At 52.9% G+C, this 22,911-nt stretch overlaps 1 protein-coding gene across 1 annotated transcript in view; it reads right to left on the bottom strand.

Annotated features, from left to right (window-relative positions):
• RTN4R (reticulon 4 receptor) overlaps positions 1–21,562 on the bottom strand; it is a 68,234-nt gene extending 46,672 nt beyond the window's left edge. Inside the window, exon 1 of the mRNA XM_021413126.1 lies at positions 21,041–21,562. Within this exon, the coding sequence (XP_021268801.1) occupies positions 21,041–21,062 (22 nt within the window). The 5' untranslated portion in view covers positions 21,063–21,562. The remainder of the gene's footprint in view (positions 1–21,040) is intronic.

Below are 22,911 nucleotides of genomic sequence, written 5' to 3'. Positions count from 1 at the left end.
CTTTGTGTTTCAAATAGACTTAAAGCCCTGCCTGAAAACGAGCTGATAACTCACACTGGGGACTGACGCTGGCTGGACCTGACACGCCACACGTCCAGCTCACGGGCAGGAAGCCAGCACAAGGGGTGATGAAGCACAGTTTAGATAGCTGTACAACATCAAGTGCTATTATATCCTTACGTAACTTAATGTATAAGTGTTCAGCCGTTGCCTTTCCCATTGCCTGTGCAGAATTAGAGCAGTTAGAGCGGCCCTGGACCCACTTTTCTCCTTGCAAGTCATGCTGCTGGGCTCAGCAGAGTGCTTACGTGATGGCTCAGAGCTGGAGGATCTGCTGAATTAGGATTGAGCCCCGTATTGTGTAGCTGAGATATTCTGTCATTTTTGGAAGTAGACCCATGCCTGGCTAGCTAGCTTTGCCTTCTTGCAGGCATTGATGTCAGGTTTTTGTTGGCACGTGTAGTGAGTTTGAGTTTAGGACTGCAGCCCCAGATTTTGCCAGATTTGGTAGCTGAAAATTGTTGTCATTTCTGGAAGTACACCTTTGCCTGGTAGCTACCCTAACGAGGGAAATTTAGGTTAGATTTTAGGAAGACATTTTTTACTCAAAGGGTGGTGAAGCACTGGAACAGGCTGCCCAGAGAAGCTGTGGGTGCCCCATCCCTGGAGGCATTCAAGGCCAGGCTGGATGGGGCCCTTATCAGCATGATCTACTGGGGGGCAACCAGCCCATGGCAGGGGGGTTGGAACTGGATGATCTTTAAGGTCCCCTCCAACCTAAGCCATTCTATGATTCTACCCTAACCTCCTGGCAGGCACTGATTTAAGGTTTTTGGTGTCCTTTGGAGAGAGTCCGAGTTTAGGGATGAGCTCTAGATTTTGCCTGATTCGATCACTGAGATTTATTTAATATCTGGAAGTAGATCCACGACTGGTAGCTACCCTTGCCGCCTCCCGGGCATGGATTTTACATTTTTGAACTGGTGAATGCAAACTGGCCAAGCTGGGGCATCACCTCACCATACAGCTCTGTGTGTGGGACCTCAAGCAGCAGAGACAGCATCACTCTACCACCCTCAGCACAACCCCTTGTTTTTGAGGGCACCTGATCCTGGGGACTTCATGTCACGCTGGGGCTACAAACCATCATTCTGGTGACGCTGAGCCACTCTGCCAAGCCCTGCCTGATTTTCTGCCAAGCACAGCTCTCATAAAACCAGAGGAGAAGTGCTGGCTCCAGCCCTGCTTACAAGGCAAGTGCTGGGGAGCCCTCCCACAGCCCACGCATGGGATGGGCTTTCCTGACTTCTGCTTGCTGGAAGAAGCAGCATGATTTAAACATTGCCTCCTCAGCCCTCTGCAAGCACACCGCGCAGAGCAGGAGCAGCACGGACCATCTCCCACCCCACCCCTGCACGCTCTCATCCCCTTCCCATGCAGCACGAGAAAAAGAGAAATAACTTGAATACTCAAAGTCCTCAAAATGAACCAAAGAGCTCCGATTACACCAAAACGCGTTTAATTTTCCGTCGGATGTGCAGCCTGCAACAAGCGCTCCGCCGGAGGAAACCTGCTCATAATTAATTCAGCAGCCAGCACATTTTGGAGTCTTTCTGAAATCCTCACAAAGAATGCCAGGGATGGGGAAGGGGGGGAAGGGGGGGGGCATTTTATTTATTTTTTATTTTTTTTAAACAAAGCGAGTAGAGTCGGCTCTGAATTTCTAAAGCCTATCAGAGGTGCTCAGACTTTTAAGGCTCTCCAGAGATGCCGTTTGCACCTTTTTCTTTCCTTTCTTGCTCACTTTGCTCTGCAAAGTAAATCCCTCCGACTTTGTCTCGCAAACAAACCAGCCGCCATGCCTACGGAGCCACTGGGCTCCCAAACCCTTCGCTTCTCTCAGCAGCAACAAAGCAAATTAACAACATCCCAGACCCCTATTTACAAATGATTCCATGCAAAAGTAATCTACCTCGTAGTAATCTAGGCCAGCAGCTTGAAGCAGCCAAGGAGCCTGGATTTTGCACGCAGGCAAACAGAAGCAGGGCAATGTATCTTTTTCTCCCTTCTTCCCTCCAGCTGGATTTCAGTGGAGCTCCCAGAGGTGGCTGAGGCTCAACCAAGCTGCATCACAAAGAGATAGAAAGGCCAGCAGCCCATCCAGACTCCCGGATGCTCCCCATATGTCCTTATTGCCCTCCAGCCCCCAAAAGCTGCAGCCAAGGGGCTGGGCTGCCACCTTCCTCCATCCCCAACAGAGAAGCAAAAAGTCACAAAGCTTTTTTTAGGGGGGATCCTTTAGTTTGGAGCTACCCCTCAAGGCTTTCCCCAGTGACACCTAGCAGGGCTTTGGCATAACCATTCCAACCCGTGCCCTGGTGTTGGTGGAGCTGAGCAGGGTCTGATCAACTCGTCATTAACAGGTGCTCTTTGGTTATCTACCACCAGCACTGTGCAAGCATCATAGTCCAAATCTAAGTCAAACCCCCATCATGTTTGATGCTCCTGCAGACACAATTCCTGCTGAAAAGAGCTGGGTTTATCCCATGAAGAGGGGACAGAGCTGCAATGCAATGCTGTGATGGCAAAACCTCCAAGGGCAGCTGCTGTGCTGGGTGGTAATAGGGTGTGCTTGCTGGCTTGTCCAGCTACCAAAGACACAGGAGAAGCAAGGGATGAAGCTCAGCAATTAGTATGACCTGCAATTCATGTTTGTTTTACCCTCTGCTGGCAAAGTCTCCAGTGCTATAACCAAGACTTCAGCTCTTTGCTTTGCTGGAATAAAGTCTGCTGTTTTCATCCGGAGTGCATAAAGTGGAGTCAAAGGTGATTTACTGAATGGAGAGCAGTGATTTCCTGCAAGCAACACACAAAACTCCATTGGCCGCTGCTTCCAACATCTGCAACCCCAAGCAAGATGGAGAGGGCTCATCTGGAGAGCTGGGGATGCTCTTGTGATGGGTAAAGGGAAAAACGTCCCCCGTAACTCACTGACCCAGCAAGCAGCAGGGAGAAAACCCACACAGCCCAACAACATCGAAGGTGCCCCAAGGGCATAACCAAGAGCTCGGGTTTCTGAAATCAGCTCGCAGGCAGAGAGCACCCTCCTGCTCAGAAAGAGCTGCAGAAATATCGCGGCTGTCCACCTGACCTGGAAAAGCAGCTTAGGGGGAAGCGCGCAGATGACAGCGGCAGGGAAGGAGCCAGCGTGCCAGAATTAGCCACCCTGAGGAAAGGGGATTACATGCTTTGGCATGTCCTGGGGGCAAGGCAGCAGCCAGGGCTGGCAGGAGGGGGAAGGAGAGGAGTCAGGAAGGGCTGGCTGGGCAGAGGTTGGGACAGCAGGGCTCTGCAGCATCACCCCAGCTTGGCAGACAGCAAGGCAGAGGCAGAGTGAGGAGCCATGCTCAGAGGCGATGCTCTGTTCTCCTCCAAAAAATCAGCGTGCCAAGCACAAGGTCTGGAGAGCAAAAGGTTCTTGTGTCCATGGTGTACGGGAGGAGAGCACAAACAGAACAGGATCTACAGGCTAACATGGAAGAGGTGCATTTACCAGCGATATCCCAGCCATGAAGCAATGGATAGGAAAGAAACAGAAGCAAGAAACATGACAGATTAATGGGCTAGGGATGAAATATGAGATCAGATATTTAGAATATGCCTGCATATTCCAGGTGCTTGTTAAATTGGTACAGTTTAGTTTCTCTATTATGTAAAATTTAATAGCCTAAGAAACCCATACAGCTTCATACTCTCAGCAACCAAAGCAGGGTATTCTTTCTTTTTCCTTTCTTTTCCTTTCTTTTCCTTTCTTTTCTTTTCTTTTCTTTTCTCTTTTCTTTTCTCTTTCCTTTTCTTTTCTCTTTCCTTTCCTTTTCTTTTCTTTTCTTTTCTTTTCTTTTCTTTTCTTTTCTTTTCTTTTCTNTTCTTTTCTTTTCTTTTCTTTTCTTTTCTTTTCTTTTCTTTTCTTTTCTTTTCTTTTCTTTTCTTTTCTTTTCTTTTCTTTTCTTTTCTTTTTTCTTCCTTTATCTTTTCCCTCTTTTCTTTTTCTTTCTTTCCTTCTTTCCTTCTTTCCTTCCTTCTTTCTTTCTTTCTTTATTTCTTTCTTTTCTTTCTTTCTTTCTTTCTTTCTTTCTTTCTTTCTTTCTTTCTTTCTTTCTTTCTTTCTTTCTTTCTTTCTTTCTTTCTTTCTTTCTTTCTCTCTTTCTTTCTCTTTCCTTCTTTCTTTCTTTCTTCTCTTTCTCCCTTCCTCCCTTCCTCTCTCTCTTTCTCTCTTTATTTTTTCTCTCTCTTTCTTTCTCTCCTTTTTCCTTTTTTCCTTTCCTTCCTTTCCTTCTTTCTTTCTTCTTTCTTTTTTAGGGAAGGGCTCAGAGGCAGCGATTAGAAGAGACCCAGTGACACTTGCTTTGAGCTCTGGCAGCATTTTCTGAGAAAAGCCCATCTCTTCTGACTGATCTGCAAAGACGAAAGGATCAAGCCTGATGCCATACTGGGCAAAGAGCCTACTTGGCTGGGAGGGAGCTCCTCAGCAGGGCTGAATGCAGAAGGCTGCGAGCCATGTCCATGGGCAGTGCTCATTGACTCTACGTCTCACTTAGAGCATCCCTTCTGCACTTGCACTCCATCCAGAACAAGAGGGGAATGCAGCCCTGATCCCAGCTGAGGGCAAGCAAGCAGCTTCTAAGAAATACTGCAAAATTCTGCAGTCTTTTCCAACCTTAATTATTCTACAACTCTATACCAGTGGGCAAGGCAAGAGAAAGGAGGCATCAGCCCATAGTTTGGGTGTGGGATCCCAGCACCTTCTCTCCATATGCAGGAGCAGCAGAGATGCTCGGCCATCTCATCCAGCTCCCCTCGAACACTCACATGGCTGTGGAGCCTTCAGCTGCTGAAAGGCACAGCACTGAGCTGCTGGGGAAATCTTGCTGCAAAGCCATTCATGCCCTTCTTCAAGCTATCTGGTAGAACTGGGCATGCCGCGGAGCGATAGCATTGAGTAATCCCCTCAACAGACACTCAGCCTTGAAGAAGAAAAGCAACCAACAAAGGGATATTTAAGGTTGCTACTGAGCACTTAATATAGTTTATATTTACAGCTTAATGGCTTTTCGGCATCACTAACTTCCATTCCAACAAAAAGACTTCCACTGTATTGCTTCAGCTTAAGTGATAACTACATCTTCACATTAATAAATATTTTAAAACAGTGGAACTCTAAACTCCTCTGGCACAGAGCCGGCATCTGCTCAGCTGGAGCCTGCATTTGCACATGAGAGAGAACAGATGGAAAAATGCCTTCCGGATCCCCAGGACCATGGCAGCAAGGAAGCTCTCCAGCCCCACGCTGGCACTACTCTGCCTGGGGAAGACATTCCCCTTCCTCCACCTCCCAAAGGGGCCACCTTGTTGCACCCATACATCCCACCATGAGCCCTGAGCCCTGGGGGCCTGGTGGTGTGTAGGACCCCTGAACTCTAACGTACACCCCAAAGTCTGCAAGGCTGGCAGATGGCTGCACAGGTCATGGCAAAGTGCTATTCCTCATGACGAAGGAACCGCCTAAAAGCCCCTTCCTGAGATACTTCAGCTCAGAGAACTGGAGGATCAGCTCACAGCAGGGGCAGTTTCTTTCTGCAGCTCTCAGTCCCTGCATCACATTAGCTGCAGCATGGCTTTGTGCCACTGGTGTCCCTCCGCTGTACTGGGGGCTTGGCTTAGCCCTCAGGTGAGCTTGGTTCTCCCATGCAGACGGGTTCTGTGACTGAGAGATGCAAGGAGAAAGCCAAAAAGCCAACCAAAATTTATTCTCAGAAAGAGCAGTGATGCAGTGCACAGGCTGCCCAGGGAGTGGTGGGGTCACCATCCCTGGAGGTGTTCCAGAACCATGGGGATGTGGCACTGAGGGACATGATCAGTGAGCACAGTGGGGGTGGGCTGGGGTTGGGCTTGGGGATCTTAGAGGTCTTTTCCAGCCTTCATGATTCTGTGATCCTAAAGGACATCCAGACTTAAGGAATAACACTTTACAAGCCTGCATCATGCCAACAAAGCCATAAAAGGCCATGTGGGCCACGGGCCAGGCCGTGCTGAGGAGCCAATCCTCTCCCTGCTGTTAAACACCAGTTCCTGCACAGCTTCCTCAGTCAGGAGCAATGCTGTCCGTGGTCACCCCATAGACCTTTCCAGATGTAAAGCTCTTGCTGCAGACATGGCCTTCAGCTCATGGTCATGCATCCCTCCAAGGGATCCCATTGCACAACTGTCACACGCACGCACACAAATGCTCCTCTCTGCATCCAGCAAGCAGAGCTGTAGCTGGGAATAGCTGGTGCACATCAAACAAAGAGTGGATCATCTCTGCTTCTAATTGCCTGGATGATTTACTACAGGAGGGAGGGGAAAAAAAACACTTTCTCAAAAGGATCCAGCTCCATGAATGGCATTATGCCTCCGCTTGTATAGGAAATTTTACAAAGCTCAGTTGAAGGAAAACCCTGAGTTGTACAGTGCAAGATAAAAATCCTTAGCGCTGACAAATGGATGTACCCATCTGCTGTGCATAGTATTATCTCTCTCTCCAAAAAAAAAAAAAAAAAAAAGGGAGGGGGAGAGAAAGAAAAAAAGAAAAAGAAAAAAAAGGAAAAAGTGGATTGAACTTTGGATGCTTTTCATTTCCCTACAATGTGCAGCAAACTGCGATTCCTATTCATTAAGGGAGAAGATTGACATTCATTATAGTGTGCATTAAATTCCTCATTCTTCTGCTACCCTCAGAATTAGTCTACAGAGGGTAGTAACCAGTAATTTCTATATTGAATTTCTAGTAAGTACAGTGGTCTTTTTCTTCCAAATAAGCAAGGCAATTATAATAAGACACTATTCCTCCTGAAAGAGTAAAACAGGCAGTGTCACCTGAGAGCTCCATTGCTTTCCTTTACAGCTGCGGTTAGACAAGCAGCTCCTGAAGGTGTTTGGGAAGAAAGCCCTGTACCCCAGGGCACAAAGAGCTCTGCTGGACTTGCAGCCCCTCCCCCCTCAAAATGCATTCCTGCTTTGGTTGTATATAACCATGATACATTGCCCAGCATAGAAGATGCATCAGCCCCATTGAGCATGCATGGGCTGGAGCAGGGAAGCCACGAGTGTGCCTATATCCACCTTGCAGGACCCAAATGTGCACTAGACTTTCCCAGCCAAGGCCTCTGCAGAAGATCCTCTGTGCAAGTGAGCCAGGGGTTAGTTCCCCTATCATTTCTTTCTCCTTCTCAGGTGGATGCCAGGAGGGCTGTGCATGGGTTAACGGGACCAGGCTGCCTCACGCATAACTCAGTCACCACCGACATCCCTTATCTGTGGTGGGGATTCGGATGAATGTGATCTTAGCAGCGCAGTAAGGATAAGTAATTAGCTTTTATGGTTTTAACCAAGCAGCCCCATTTCTCCTCAGACAGCAGGGGACCTGCAGACATTACACACAGATCAGATAGCATCCAGCAGACAGCTTCCAGAGCCAAGCAAAGCAGCCTGAGGAATATGGTAAAGGGGACAGACATCCCTTTGTCCTTGCAGCCCACAGCTTTGGAGGCAAGATAGACTTCAGGGAAACCATCTCAGTGGCAGGTCAACCTCTGAGGGCACACAGAGGCCCATCCACCTTCTAGGCAGCCTTTGCAGCCAGTCTGGAGGGCAGAGCACACGGTCTCTTAGGTAGAACATGGCATGGAGAGCCCCAGGTCTGCATGGGGCCTGCTTCCTCAACCCACGCTCTGGAGGACATCAAGCCCCAGCAGCCTGAGCTGCACCCAGGAGGCAGAGCCCTCCAGCAGGCACTGGAGCAGCAGCTGCTCCCACACGCCTGACTGGCCATACCCTCATCAAATCGTTACTTAGACAGCAGAGAAGACAGTGAAGAATTGTTAAAGAGTGCCAGGTAGGCACCAGGTTCTTTAAAAGAGCCATCAGGACACGCAAAGCCTCTTGGCACCCCTCCCCAGGCCTTCAGAGCTGCCCTTGGTGTACCAAAGCCAGAGCACGGCACTCCAGCAGGGCACCAAGGAACATGGGGACAGGGACTCCCAGTGCATCCCAGGGCTGAGATGCCCAGGAGGAACACGAAGCCTGCACCACAGCACTCTGCCCTGCCCTGCCAGCTCCTGCGGGCACTGGTAAGCACCTTCAGAGTCCTTCTGATGGAAGGGAGCTCCAGAAGCAGATGTGAACTGCTCACACCACTGTCCAGGCTCCCAAGAGACAGCTCCCCAGGTCCTGTCACCATACTGCATCACACCAGCTGGGCTTGTCAGCCATCTGTGGAAGCGGTGCAGTGCCTGGAAACCTCTACGGTGGGTACTCAAGGAGGAAGGCTGGGTGGCCCGTGCTGGGGACGGGGGACATAGCTGCTTCAAATGTTGCATCTCTGAGTGCCATCACTGCATGACCCCCACCCTGCTCTTTCCCTGCTCACTGTCTAGACAGTGAAGCCCGAAACCAGGCAGACTTTCTCACAGAGACACAACAATCCTGCTATTCTCAGGCCAGGCTCCGAGGTCCCAACCTGTGTCCCTGAGGGACAATCTCGTGGCTCGCTGGAGCTGCTTTGCAGGTGTTGCAGGGCCAGGATTGCTGGCAGCCCTGCACGTCCTCACCCAGGAGGGGGAATGGCCAGGAGTGGGTGCGATGCCAGGAATGGACACTGAAGGACATCATGGGCTCATGAGGGGCTGAACAGACTGCTGGTGCAGCCAGCAGGGCACAGATCAGTATTTCTGCCCCGGGGCAGGCAAGGAATAGAGTCTGTTGTAGACAGCACGTGGCTGGAACTTCTCAGGGCTTGAAGGTGTTGTCAGGAATACGTAGATCTTGCATCTTTGCATGGTGAGTTCCCCTTAGCCATACTGATTTGTGAGTGCAGCACCCAGCCAGCTGTCACACAGCCTCATCAGCCCCAGCTGACACAACCTGGGGGTGCCACGGGGAGTGCAAGGCAGTTTGATCAAGGCACACTTCTCAGTGGGCTCAAACATTGTGTTGTCAGAGAGGGCTGAGCAACAAGCCCTGTCGAGGACGTTCCAACCCCTGAACCCACCAGGCATGGGACACAACTGCTTTCTTGCTGCTGAAGAAACTGCACCATCAGTGCCAAAACACGTAGCCAGATAGCTTTAGTAAAGAAAGCTGCCTCCTCTCACTGTCTTCACTCACACCCACGTCACTCAGAAAGCCTGCTGGCCTCCCTGCCATCTCCCAGAAGACAAGTAGCTCCTGCCCTTTGAAGGACAACTCATGGGGTTGCCCTGCACTGTTCCATTTGGAAGTAGGGCGATTCTCTCCACAGCTTTCCAGGGACATAAGCTCATTACAACTCTGGACTTGAGTTCTCTATCCAGGAATCCACCTCCTCCTTTCATCTGCGTATTAACAACACCAGCTGCTCAAACCTCATCATTTGATGGTTGGACTTGATGATCTTAGTGGTCTTTTCCAATCTGAATGATTCCATGACCCTTTTTAACCAGAAAACATGAATACAGTGGAAGCTCCATATAAAAGCATTTGTTTTAAGAAAGCTTGGTCAGGAAGGAGTCCACTCTGAGCCAGGAAGGTATTTGTGGTCAAAAAGCATGCAAAGGCCAGAGATTCCCTAATGGTCACAGCAGCCCCCATAGGCTTTGGAGCAAAAGATCTCAGTTTTCCACTGGCTTCAAAGCATGCTCCAAGCAAACCACTGCTGTGTGGGGATGACACTCTAAATCTTGTCTCCATTTGGATCTATTCCTCTTTGTGTACTTCATTTAGCATTTTTCAGTGCAGAATTCTTGCACAGCCTCAGGGCAGGCTGGCTCTTGTAGATATGTCTGGCAAAGGGGCTTCAACCAATGTCCCTTGGGTGACACAACCATTGGCTCCACGCTCTCAAGTTGCACAGGGCAGAGAAACCCATCCCTACGCTGCTCTCATCTTTCCAACCACTTTGGCTAGACAAACGTGATGCCTTTTTGGTCCCCATGCAGCACAGCTGGACAAACCAAGGGCTCTGGCAATAGCTTGAGTGCTTAACCACCAGCAGCTTTCCTGTACAGGGAATCTTTGCTTTACCATCTCTGTGCTGGGGAACGAGGACTGCATGGGCAGCATCCTCCCCACCTCGCCTCATGGCTCTGGTGTCTGCCTCCATCCATTGCTCACAGTCGTTCTCCAGGGGAGTGCTGTGTTTATATTTTATTAATTAAGGAGATTTTAATACACCTGTGATGGATTTGTAATGTCTCTTATCTGAATTTACAGGGAGTTACAGAATACATATCAGAGCTTTGACGTTCTCTTAATTAGTACCCAAGCAAATAAGAGCGCGCTAGATCTGGAGATCTTCGGGGCCTCACGCTCCCTGTCTCAGAGCCACTGGGTATGAGAATGTAATTTCAAACAGCTAAGGCTGCTTGGAAGGGCACCTCCAAGGTATTTGTCATCGCTTTCCAAACCCTTATTCACTCTCCGCTGTTTCCAAAAACCCCTCTGGGGAGCTGGGAAATGAATCTATTTTCCTACTGAAACCCATCACATGGACATTCTGCTTGGCTATTTTTAGGGATGCCTGTGAAGGCACTCTGCTCTGTTAGCTCAGGGTGCTGCTGGCCCGGAGCTGCCCACACTGACTGTTCTGGAGGGTGCTGCAGGAGAGCCCAGCTGCACGCCTTGTTCTTTGGGATCTCCTGCACTGCTGAGCCCACAGCACTTCTCCTCCACAGAGACAGCACTGGGAAGTGTAATAACTCTGCAAAAAGCTGTAGGGGACACCTGCACCACGGCCACAAAACCAGAGCCGTGCACAGCGCTCTTCAGGTTCGTTCTGCTGCCCCAAACCACAGCTGAGCTCTTCAGCTGGCTCAGCCCACGTAGGTGCAATGGGAACGCTGCAGAGAGGCACATCCGTGCTGACAGGAGCCGGGAGCAGTAACAGAGCTGATGTGACAGGGACGGCTTCAGCACGGCTGGCCCAGCAAGCAGAGCAGAGCCCTCCTGGGACACGGAGATGGTCTTTGGTTATTCAGCCATGCTGAAATCCATCTTCTTTGCACTGTCACTCCTGCCCGCGCTGTAATCACATCTTTGTTTTGCTCCATAGACACCTCCCAGGGGCAGCCTGGAAACTCGGCCCTTCAGCTTAGTGTCGGCCTGAGCTAGGACGGTCCCATCAGTCACTGCCAGCCACGACACCCAGGATTCCCTTCAGCTCTGCACATCCAGCCGGGCTGGGAGCTCCCTCCTGCAGCACTGGTTGGGTCAGATCCCATAAGAGCTCCATAAGCTCCATCCCTTGAGGCAGAAGAGCATCCCAGCACTGCTGTGCCACTGCTGCCAGCTCCCCCCAGCACCCACAACCGGGACAGAACCCTCCTTACATCACCCAGGAGACAGCTCAAGACCCTCACTCTTGTTCCACCCATCGGGGCAGCTTCTGCTGGCAGTGAAGGCAGAGAGCATGGCAAGCTCCTGCTTTTGGGGAGCACCTGAAGGCTCCCTGGGGGACCTCAGCTTCACCCCCCCAGACAGAGCATATGCCACCGATGCCCACTCCCCTCCCAGCAGTCCCAGCTTGATGCCCTGAATGACATTTCCCAGGAAAAGAACAGCGCAGTAAATTCAAAGGTTAAATTTGCATATTTCCCAGGGCTGCTGGGAAGAGCCAGCCACTAGTTCCGAGATGGGCTGCTGCCAGCCTGCCCTGCAGGGAGCACCCACCCTGCACCCAGTGGGGCTGCGGGACAGCAGACCCTGGTTCTGAGAGGGACAAAAGTGAAGGACCACAGCAGTGGATGAAGATTCAGTGGCCATGAATCTGCAGAAGGCCGTTGAGGAGGAAGGCAGCATTACCTGCCAGGAACAATCAGGGCTGGATGTGTTCTGGGAAGAAGCAATGGGGATGCTTGTGTACTAACTAGGAGAGAGAGCCTGCAGGCTGGCATCGCTGGATGCTTTCCTGAAAATATAAATACGTGGCCTTTGCTGGACCTTCAGCGGACTTTCAGCAGGGCCTTGTGGGAGGCAGCTCCAGAGCCCTCTCCCGCTAGCAAAACGCTCTCCTCCTACGCTACTCTGCATGTTGCCATCTGGCTGTCGTACCAGAAGGAACAGCCAAGCTATCGTCCCCGTGCCATTTGTCACCGTGCTTTCTCCTGGATGCTGGAGCCTCTTTCCCCACCAGCTCCAAACCATTGGGCCACACAGCCCGGCTCAGCCCACCCTGCTGCCCATGCAACAGGCAGCTGCCCCAACGCATCATGCACTCAGGCACGTGTGCACTCTGCAATGGGCATTTTGATCTTACCACCACGCACCCTGTGTCACGATCCAGAAAGGCCCAGAGGGTACCCAGCATGAGAGGGTATTTGGCATAAACAACCAATCCTACTCATCATCTTCATCCCCAAGCACAAGAGCTTTGGGAAATTGGGTAGAGGGAGCTGCTGGGGTAGGCGGGCTGCAGCTGGAGCCAAAGCTTGGCCAAGGCCCTTCTGCAGGAGCTGCTGGAGTGCACTAAGCCCTGCTCCTCTCCCTTCCCTCTGTGCCGATTTTGGCACTTGCAACAAGGTGTAATATCCCTCACCGTGTCATTTAGCTCCTATCACATTGAGAGATTCCCGTGCCATCATTGTCTCCAGTTATCACTTCCCACCTCTCCTCGTGCCAAGTGGCAGGCTCGTCCCTTTCACTCACAGCATCTCTCAGCATTGCAGAGAGCAGCAAATGCCTGTGCTGCTCCAGTCCTGCATGCAGGGAGAGCTCATATATTTAGCAGCCCAGCACTGTGCTTCTCAGGCTCAGAGCAACAGGACCACAGCTTGTCCTGTCTTCTCCCCAGGGGCTGTGTCCCACAGTCACACACCGGGGCAGCATGTCAGGTGCTCAGCGATCCATCTGACAGCAGAGCTGCACCTCGTGCCCCGGGCTCGTGCTCTGCCTGCATTGCAGCAGATGGCAGTGGGTGCCCCACTCTCACACCTGTGCTTTTTTAGGAATTTGGGCAAGGGGGTCACGTTCAGACAAGCAACAAAGCCTTCACTTTAGGAATACAGAATCAAAATAGAAATGTTCAGAAACTGCAGTGGCATAGCCCAACACATCCATCTCAGCTGCAGCAAGAGGAGGGAGGAGGCTGCAGGTGGGGGAATGGGTCTATGGCACATGGAGAGCTGCCTTGGCTGGCACCCTGGGGTGTTGGCCATAAACATGTGCAGAGGGCAATGAACACGTCAGGGAGATGGGATCCCCCTCCAGCAATGAAGGAGGAGATCAGCACAGGGAGCCCTCACCATAACCGCTATGGGAGATGCTCAGTGCTACCAAACCAGGAGAGGTGCACCTGGGGGAGAGGTGAGCCCAGCCCCAGCATGCAAGCACCTCTCCATCAGTGCATCAGGTCAAGCACTTGGGCTTCCTGCAAATCCAGGGTCTTCAGGAAATGACCAAAAAAAAACTGCTTTCAAGAAGACTTTGTCCCTGCAGCCCAGCTGGCCACCCAGAAGCGTAGGATTAATTGTAAGCCGAGCAAAACACTAGGAAAGCCAAAAATAAACACAGCGAAAGAAAAATATTTCCCACTGGAAAGCCATGGCCAAGTAAAGTCAGTCTCTTCTGGGCTGGTTCCCAGGAGGCAGCTCAGATTCATTTATTCTGCCACTCATATAAATGTCTCTCTTTGGCTGTGCAGCTCCCTCGGTGCTGCCTTCCAACCTGGGAGAACAAGGGCCCCTTTTTCTCGCTCTACGCCAATCTCTGAGCAACAGAGCAGAGCCCAGGCAGCTCCAGCCTCGGGAAAACTGAAATAGTGATTGCTGAGCTGGGGATGCCATTTAAACAGCCTGCTGCCCACCTCCCTCCTGCCCCGCTAGCGCTGATGGGTTCAGCTCCATGCAGCTACCACCATGCATGGCATCCCTGTGGCTCCGCGCCCTCCCATCATCCATCACCGTGCACGTGGTTAGTGTCAGCACTCAGGACCGTGAGCTGCTGTAATTACTGTTATTAATTCCCCCCCCCCTCCTCCCTTCACGACATATTAGCTGCAAATTGAGAAAAGAGGGAGGGAGGGAGGGAGAGAAGTCCCTTAAGTTGATAAATCAGCTGCTGGCACAGGAGCGATGCCTGCAGCTCAGTGCACACTGGGCACAGCCCCAAGTGACCAGGAACAGAATGAAACAAAGCAGAGATATGAGTGCCCACGTGGAGCCAAAGCAGTCACCCATCATGGTGGCCAAGGGCTAGCAGTCCCACAGAGGCCCAGCCCCGCTGTCAGCAGTCAGTCTTCTCTCAGGTAGCACCAAAAGGACAAGAGGAGATGGTCTTAAGTTGCATCAGGAGAGGTTCAGGTTGGATGTTAGGAAACATTTCTTCTCAGAAGCAGTGCTGCACTGGCACAGGCTGCCCAGGAAGTGGTAGGGTCACCATCACTGGAGCTGTTCCAGAACCATAGGGATGTGGCACTGAGGGATGCGGCCATTGGGCATGATGGGGGTGGGGTGGGGTTGGACTTGGGGATCTGAGAGGTCTTTTCCAACCTTAATGATTCCACGATTCTGTGGCGCAGAGGAAGCTGTCCCACCCAAGTTTATGGAAAGGAAACCACCAAATCCTTGAGACTGGGGCACAGAAGACCCTCCCCAGCCCCAGGACGTCCATTTCCACAGCATCTCAAGCCCGGTGCACCCTACAGCTCACAGAGCTGCGCTGCTGACACCCAGGGCTGCAGCTCCCCACAGGCACAAAGGATGCCTGGATGAACAAGAGGGGATAAGTCCCACTGGTTTGAAGGCCGCTGGGTCTGCAAAAAGGCTGCTGACCTGTGGCTGCCCTCACTTGCTGAAAGAGGACAGAGTGCCGTGCAGTGAAACCAGAGAGCTTCCTCGTCACTCCGGACAAATTGCTCCCAAGCACCCTCCAGACCGGGAGGTGGATGCTCTTACGCAGCATGAAGGGAGGCGGGGAGCAGTAAATAAAACCCACATCGCGTTACCCAGCCAACGAAACGGGCCGCTGTCAAATTGCTTGGAGGCTGTGAACGACAAGAGCGTTCCCAGTGCGCACACTAATGCCTTTCCTCTGAAGGGAAAGGGACAGACAGCCCTCTAGTGTAAAGCCAACGCTAACCACGTCGGCACGGCCACGGGAAGCATCAATCACGCCAGCCCTGTGCTGGCCATATGCACTTGGAAGGGCCCTTGGCCAGGCTTGGCTGGAAGCAAGGAAAGCCAAATCCTGGTCCTCCAAAGGTTTTCCCTGTCCCCCTCCTCCTCCCGTGTATTTAAGAGTCAAGCTGGGTTGGCATCCCCTTCCTGCACACGTCACCGTGCTACGCGTGGTGCATCGCGCGCGGCCCCAATCATCACTCACGGCCTTAAGAAAGGCGCCCAATTAAAATCAATATTTAAAGTCATCAAACAAGCACGCACAAATTTTAACAGCCACACAATTCACTCTGACATAACGACGCAGGGCGCAGAGTCGAGAGCTGCGCCGGAGCGCCGAGAGCACAGTTCTGCCCACAGTCTTCAAAATTTAATGAAAACACACCAATTTTAAGCACTTTCCCAAATCCAGCTCGCAAAACCTGTCACTTTGATGGGAATGGTCCCAGCCTCAGCCTAATCAGTCACTTTTACTTCCTCCTTAGTAGCTAAAGACGCAAATGAACTCCCAGCAAACTGCACAGCTTTGGGAGAAGAATTTAGTGGCCAGATGGTTCTAGCAAAAGATTCATTCTCAGGGAAAAAAAATAAAATTTAACCAGTTTCCCCCGTGAGCAGCACACAGGAGAGGATCTGACACATCAGTAAGCAATGCTAAACTGCTATCACAGTTGTTGCTGCTTCTGTTGTATTAATGACCCCTCTTCCTAGACCGTCATGTAAATTATAATTATCGCTAATAACGGATCAGTTCGTGCACATCCATGCATGGCACTATAATGATCCCATTTTTTTCAGGGCAGAAAAGAAAGCACCACATTTGAGCGCGAACATTCCTTTGGTTCCAATGGACGGTGCAATGCAAAGAGATGAAGGAAACCACCGTCCTTAGAAAGGCAGCAAACACTAAGAGTCGTCTGAGGGATGCACCCAGTTCCCTTGAGATGGAGCAAAGCTGTGACTGCCTGGAAACTCCCATCCGGGCGGTGAACCTCACTCTGCCCATGGGACACCCTTGTTTTCTATGTGCTTTTTCTCACCTCCACATGGAATTGCAGCTGTGGATGGGGATCAAAGCATAGCTGGCAGCAAAGGCTCTCCAGACCTTTGAGGAGACCTCCACGGATGAAGTACAGAAACATGCAGTGCAAGCAAGTTTTTCTGAGTCTAAATTCCAGGACGCAAACAGCAAAACGAGCATCATTTACTGAAAGCACTTTGATCACCTGAGGATGTTGGCGGTGAAACAGACAGAGGTATCCCATGTCAAAGGCTGGTTTCTCCTTAGCTGGAATTTGGGCAGAAGGGGAACTCAACAGCAGAGAGGAGCAAGGGGTTTGGAGGTTAATCCTGGACTTCCTCAAGGGCTTGCAACCCACAGCTAAAGAAGACTTGAGCACAGCATGGAAATGAACGATACGCAGGTAGGCACCTACAGACCCAAGCTGCATATGAGCAAATGGTGGCTCATATTGTGAACAAGGCGGGTGCATCCCGGAGGAAAGGCTGATGTCAGCCTCACCCTGTCGAGCCTTCAAGAAACGGCACTAAAAGTCACGGTATGCAAGAACTTTCTTGCTTCCATTCTACACGCTTGTACAATGCTTTGACTTCCATTGGCAGCTCCAGGAACGAAGGCTATAAAATAAAACAAAGCACTTTTCTAATCCCCTGATTCCAGGAGCAGAGAGACCTGAGAGAGACAGTAAATACTGCAAAATGCACCGGTGCTGATGTTCAGCTCCACGCTGCAATGCTAAGGCAGCGAGGGAGGCAGGCCGGAGCGGAGAGACAAACCTGCAGCACCAGCCCTAAGGAGAACACCATCCGTCTTGCCGCCTGATGCCGTGTCACTGCTGCCTGGACCTGCAAGCTTCAGCTCAGGGCCGACCTCCGTGCGCATTCTGGGCCCCCTGGGAGATAGCTCAGCATCACTCTCCCATCGTTAGAGCTGGAAAAGCTGAGCAATCTGCTCAAGGGTATAGAGAAGTCAAAAGCAGAGCCAAGAGCAGGGTGCAGAAGCCCAGACCTCTGTGAGGCAAAGGAAATAGGGACAAAGCCCATGCATGCCACGTGCAGATGCTTTCTGCCTCAAATCCAGGTAGGATCTCTATGTGTGCTGCACACACACCATAGGAAATAACTACTTTGAAGCCACCCTGCTCTGAGTCATCACTGAACACCTCCATAGTGGCAGTCACCCAAACCTTGCACTGCTGCGTGCTGCTGTAGCTCTAAGAAGAGGTGAGTTTGCACATTTTAGCAACCTCTGTAGCAATTACTTTGGCGTTCCTATGCAAACATGGGAGGATCCACCCTTTGCTTCTTTTTGCTGATTGACTTTTCAGTGCCATTTTCTCCCTTTTCCTTCAGCCTCTGGAAACCTCCAGGAGTTGCAACCATAGCAAAAAGGGAAGGAGAGGTTGGGCTGCGTGGATCACAAGCTCCCACCTCCCTCCCACACACACGGCAGATAGACCCAATTGGCTCCAGGACACAGAAGGATGGGAGGAAGGAACCCTGGTGCAATTCCCAGCCCTTGCAGGCACCACAATGCGGTGCTGCCTTGCTCCTTGCAATAGTACAGGATGCTCCCGCTGCCTTGCGTGCATGTCTCCTGGATAAACAAACCCCTTTAGGAACATCAAAAGAGGCACTTGGCACTCCGAGAAATGTCTTAATGAAGGTGACGGCAGAGCGGAGCACTGCAAATCCAAGGGAAGAGAGCGCACACCTAATTAGACTGGCTCCTTTCTTCTCCCTTCTCTTCTGCCTCCTGTGGGTCGCGCAGGGCAAATCCTACACCCGGACCGTGGCCTCAGCCTCTCCACTGGGGCACATCCTGCAGCACGGCTGAGCCACACGCTGGGGCACAGCAGCCACGGGCAGGCTCAGCACGGGGATTAGAGCTCAGCTCCTCGCAATCTTCCTTGCCCTGCTTTGTGCCGAGGCTCTGGCTCAACCCATTTCCCCTCTCCCTCCTCCTCCTCCTCTCCTTCGGGGCTCGGAATGGAGAGGGAAGGAGGATGCTGTGCTTTCCTTTCGGGGCAGGCAGCAGTTCCTTGCAGCAGCATCACTGGGCATGCAGGGCCCATGGCAGCGTGCCCAGGAGTTGGAATCCGGAGCGTCCTTCCCTTCTCTGCCCCCGTTTCAGTCTCTCACACTGCTTCTGAGCCAAAATTCATAGAGGTGCTGCTGGATTTGCCGATTTTGCCCCCTTCCTCCCCACGACCACCACTCCCACACTTTATGACCTGCCAGCATAGTTGTCACTATGCAAAGCCCAGAGCACCCAAACATGGGATGCAGGTAATTAACAAAGAGCAGGGCTTGCAAAGACAGGGCTGCCACATTCCCCACGTTCTGGTCAGCAGCACAAACACCTGCTACCCACAAACCACAGCAGTGCAGAGGGCAGTGGCTCACTGCTTCTAATTCACTTATTTTCTGGGCCAGCTTTCTCTTAGAGGGGAAAATATCACAAAACAAGCAGAGGCACAGCCACATCTGCACTGACACAACCTCACAGCATGGAGCAGCACAACGGCACCTCGGCATTTTTGCTCTGATATTCCACTTTAAAAAGCCTCTCCAAACACATCCGTGGATGGACCCACAGAACATCGGACCAAAGCACTGTGCTGCCTGGAGAGGAACGGGGAACAAAGCTTGGGAAACACGGAGGCTCCTCGAAATGAATGAACAAAGTACAGAAAGGAAATATAAAATAATGCACTGATGAATGGTGTCCTCTCTCAAGGAAAAGAAAGAGCTGCTGCTACATCACCAAATAAATATTCTCCAAGTTTGGTGTGGGTTCTTATACTACAGGATTTTATTTTTCGTAAGAAATTCTATTTAAAAAAAAAAAAAAAAGCTCAGAAAAACCTCTTTCTGTACAAACAAATTGTGTTAATAAAGCAGTAAGTGCTGAGAACACCACGTGAAAGCTCTGCCTCTAACTGCCCCTGGTGGCTATTCCTGGCTTACAAAGCGCTCGGAGCATCCTGGCAGCCCACAGTGGGAAACGTAGTCCAGAGGCAGGAGGATGGTCACTCATCTAAACATCGTCTCCCAAGGTTCATAAGGACTTCACAGTCACACCTACCAGCAAGCAGCAGCCTCTCATAAGCGGCGGGGAGAAAAAATAATAATAAATCAAAAAAAAAAAAAAAAAAAGTCAGCCCCCTCAAAGCTTTGTTCTATAAATAAAGCTGTTGTAACACGGGTTTTGTATTTCATTATCTTCGGTAGCAGCTGGAAACGCGGGAAAGTCGCGGTGCGGAGATAGCGCTGCGCTGCAGCATCGCTGAGCGCCCGGGTGCTGCACCACACCCATCACCCATCACCTGGGTACCACTGCCAGCAGCACGGCGGGCAGCCGTGGGGTCCAGACCAATGGGTCATCCAAACACCTATGCCACGGCACACAGCAAAAGGGATGCTGACATCTCAGCATCACCCAAGGGCCCTGCAGGCTAGCACCACAACCTGCTCCCCCCCCTGCTCCCCCAAGGTGTTTGCTGAACAGCAAGCCATTGGCTATTTCGGAACTGAAAAGGATTCGGGCCCTCCAAAAGCGGCGGTGTGTTTGGAGCAGAGCCGGGGCTCATCCCTTTGACCGGCATAAACGAATGAGCTGGAGCGTTTTCCAAAAAAGAAAAAGGCAAAAATAAAATAAAAAGGAAATGGAAAAAAAAATAAAATTGTATCTATCTTTGATGGAGAAAGGAAGCGGGCAGGAGATGGCACACATGGGAAGGGAGTCCGTGCAGCTCTGCGTGCCAAACGCTCCCTCATCCAGCAGCCTGGGCAGCGGTGGAGCTGCTACGAGGGGCAGATGGCTCGAGTTCAAGCTTGCAGCCCTCGGGCTGGCTTTCCAGCAGCACACCTGGGCACGCTTCTCCAAGCGGCCCGAACCTGAGAGCATGTGTTCCTCGGAACGCGGGTCTTCATGTCGGGTTTCACTCGGAGGGACTGCAAATGGGATGGGCAAAGCCACGAGCTTACAGCGGGGCACCCCCTAACAGCGGCCGCAGCCCCATCCGTCCACACCGGGAGCTGGAAAGCAAAAGGGCTGCCCGAGCAGATGGATAAGGGCGATCTGCAGCGGGAGGAGGCTGCTCTGCCGGGTTTCTCCACGAGCTCCTCTCGCTGGTGGGCACCGAGCGAAGCCGAAGCGGGTGGGGGTCCCTTAGGGAGGGGTCGGCCCCGCGCACATCCCCGCAGAGCTTCGGCCTCGGGGATCCCGCAACCTCCGCAAACTTCACCGGCCGGAGGCACCCGCAGCCCGCGGCTCCTTCCCAGCCTCATCGGGAGCGGAGCATCGCTCCTCGGCAGCCGGGAGGGGAACGGAGGAAAGCCGGGCTGGCTGCCTCCGCCCTCCTCTCAGGCTCCGCCGTTCCGGCCACCTCCCCCAGCAGCACGGGCTGTGCCCCGGTGGGAGGCAGCCTTGAGAGCGGAGGATGCCGCTTTTTCCCCCGGCCCAACCTCCTTAACACTTTGCCTGCCCCAACTTCGGGGGGAGCCCGGCCGCACCGAGGCGGGGGCAGGGGGGGGCAGGAGGGGCCTCAGCCCGCAGCTCGCAGCCGTGCTACCCCCATCCAGCCCGGCCTTAGCCTCCTCTCCCCCTTCCGCCTTTCCCGGGCCCAGAGAGATGCGGGCCCCCAACCCACGGGCTTCAGCCGCGCTCTCCCAACGGTGGGACCCGGCCGCTCCGCCGAAGAAAGTTGCAGGCAGGGAAGTTCCAAGTTCGCACCGCACCGGGGGATGTGGCCACCTCGCTCTGCCCTGCCCTGCCCTGGGGAGCCTCGGCGGGGGGGGGGGGGGGTTGGGAGGTGGGGGGACGCACCTACCTTCAGCTATCGCCCTCTTCATCTTAGGGGTCGGGGAAGGCACGTCTGGAGGCGCAAAGTCGAGCGGCAGCGGTACAATCCTTGAGAAAGCGGAGCAGGTCCTCGTGCAAAAACTTCAGCCCGAGCGCGGAGCGGAACGCGGGGAGGGGGCTCTCCCTGTGCCGGTGCCCTCGCTCATCGGGGGAATGAGCAGCCCCCGAGCTGGAGTCAGCATCCAGGCGAGGCTCCCCCTCCCTCCCTGCCCGCCCGCCTGCCTCCTCCCTCCGTCCTCCCTCCCGCCCGCCGCACGCACGGGGCCGGGGCCGGGGCTGCGGCGGATCCCGCGGAGGCAGAGCCGGAGGCGGCGGAGGGGAGCGCGGAGCCTGCAGCAGCGGATCCCGGGAGCGAGCGAGCGAGCGAGCGGGGCGCGGGGCTTGGAGAGGCGATGAATGTTTTATGGGATCATGTGGTTTGACGTGAGAGGAATCAGCCTAGCTCGGATTTACTGGCTGGAGGAGTGAGAGGGAGGACGGGGGAGACGGGCACGGGATGGAAGGAAGGGAGGGAGGGGCCGCTCCGGGGGCAGCCGGAGCCGTTCCGATGGCGGCGGGTCCCCGCCGTGCCCGAGCAGGGCGGCGTGGGGCCGGGAGGCTCATTCCTGGAGGAGAGGTGCCACCTAAAGGATGCCGCGGATAGGGCCGGTCGGGCGGCTGCGGGCTTCGGGCCGGCCGCTCCCCCGCCTCCAACCGGCAGCGGCTCCGGGAGCCGCCCGCAGCCCGCAGCTCTCGGCACGGCGCGGCACGGGGCTCACGGCACGATCCTGGCGCTCCCGAGCCGGCTCCTCTCCGGGCAGGCTGCAGAGCAGCACCTGGCTCGCTCTGCTCTGCCGCAGGGCCCGCTGCCGGGGTTCGTTTCTGCTGCTGTGGGGTCACTGCGTTCCCCGGGGGGGCCCAGCGAAGGGAGAGTCCACATCGACCCCCCCCCCCCACACACACACACACACACCTCTCCCCGATCTCATCCCACCCGTGTGCTTTCGGGATCGTTCTCCTGCGTGCTGCAAGGACGAGAGCTTACCTCAGTTTACCTAAAAGCATAATATTTACACTGGTTGGAGATGAAGCAGAGTGAAGGTGGTTTTCTATCCTCATCCCTCTCACTAGTTTCCCTGTCCTGGACCAGAAAGTGCTTAGTGCACGGGCAGCTCCCATCTGCAGCTGTCCCGGGGAGCAGGAAGCCAGATCTCATTAAACTGAACTCATTTGCTCAGTGGGCAAAGGAAAGAGGAAGGATGGTGCCAGAAAAAGCAGAACATTTTGAATAGGAAGGCATGGTGGCTCTGGCCCTGCTAGTGAGAGGTTTCAAACTGCTATCTGTGTATATATATATAATGTATATGTATAGGCAAGTATGCTATTGAATATTCATCTCTCTCTTATGACTCGTCACCCTCATATTGGCCATCCCCAGAGCTGTTTGCACCCAGGGCTTGTGTTGTAACCAGATTCTTGAAGGTGTACCCAGTTTGCTCTGTAGGGATGGTATCAAGATGAGTCAGGAAACTGGTACAGTGCCTCCTCTCAACCAAAGATCTTCAGTGCCCACAGTCATCTATGGAGAAAAGAAAGGCAACCACAGGGGGGTTCAGTTGAGCCAGCTGGAGGGCATTTATTAAGAGTGGGCTTTAACTATGCGAACAGCCTCAGCTGTCCGCAGACATCTGGGTTGAGTGTCTTCCAGATGTCTTCTAGACACCTTTTGTTGTCATTTTATCCATCATCCACAACCAAGGTGTAAACATGGAGCTGGGGAAAGGCTCCCTTTGGGAACAACGTCACATCATCAGGAGCAGGACAGGACGAGGACAGTAGCTGGCAGAGCTCTGGAGGGGT

Source organism: Numida meleagris, chromosome 14, assembly GCF_002078875.1.
Source record: "Numida meleagris isolate 19003 breed g44 Domestic line chromosome 14, NumMel1.0, whole genome shotgun sequence".
In the NCBI taxonomy this organism is placed as follows: domain Eukaryota; kingdom Metazoa; phylum Chordata; class Aves; order Galliformes; family Numididae; genus Numida; species Numida meleagris.
The sequence above is the reverse complement of the archived record's forward strand: the minus strand, read 5'-3'. Positions and strand labels throughout refer to the sequence as shown.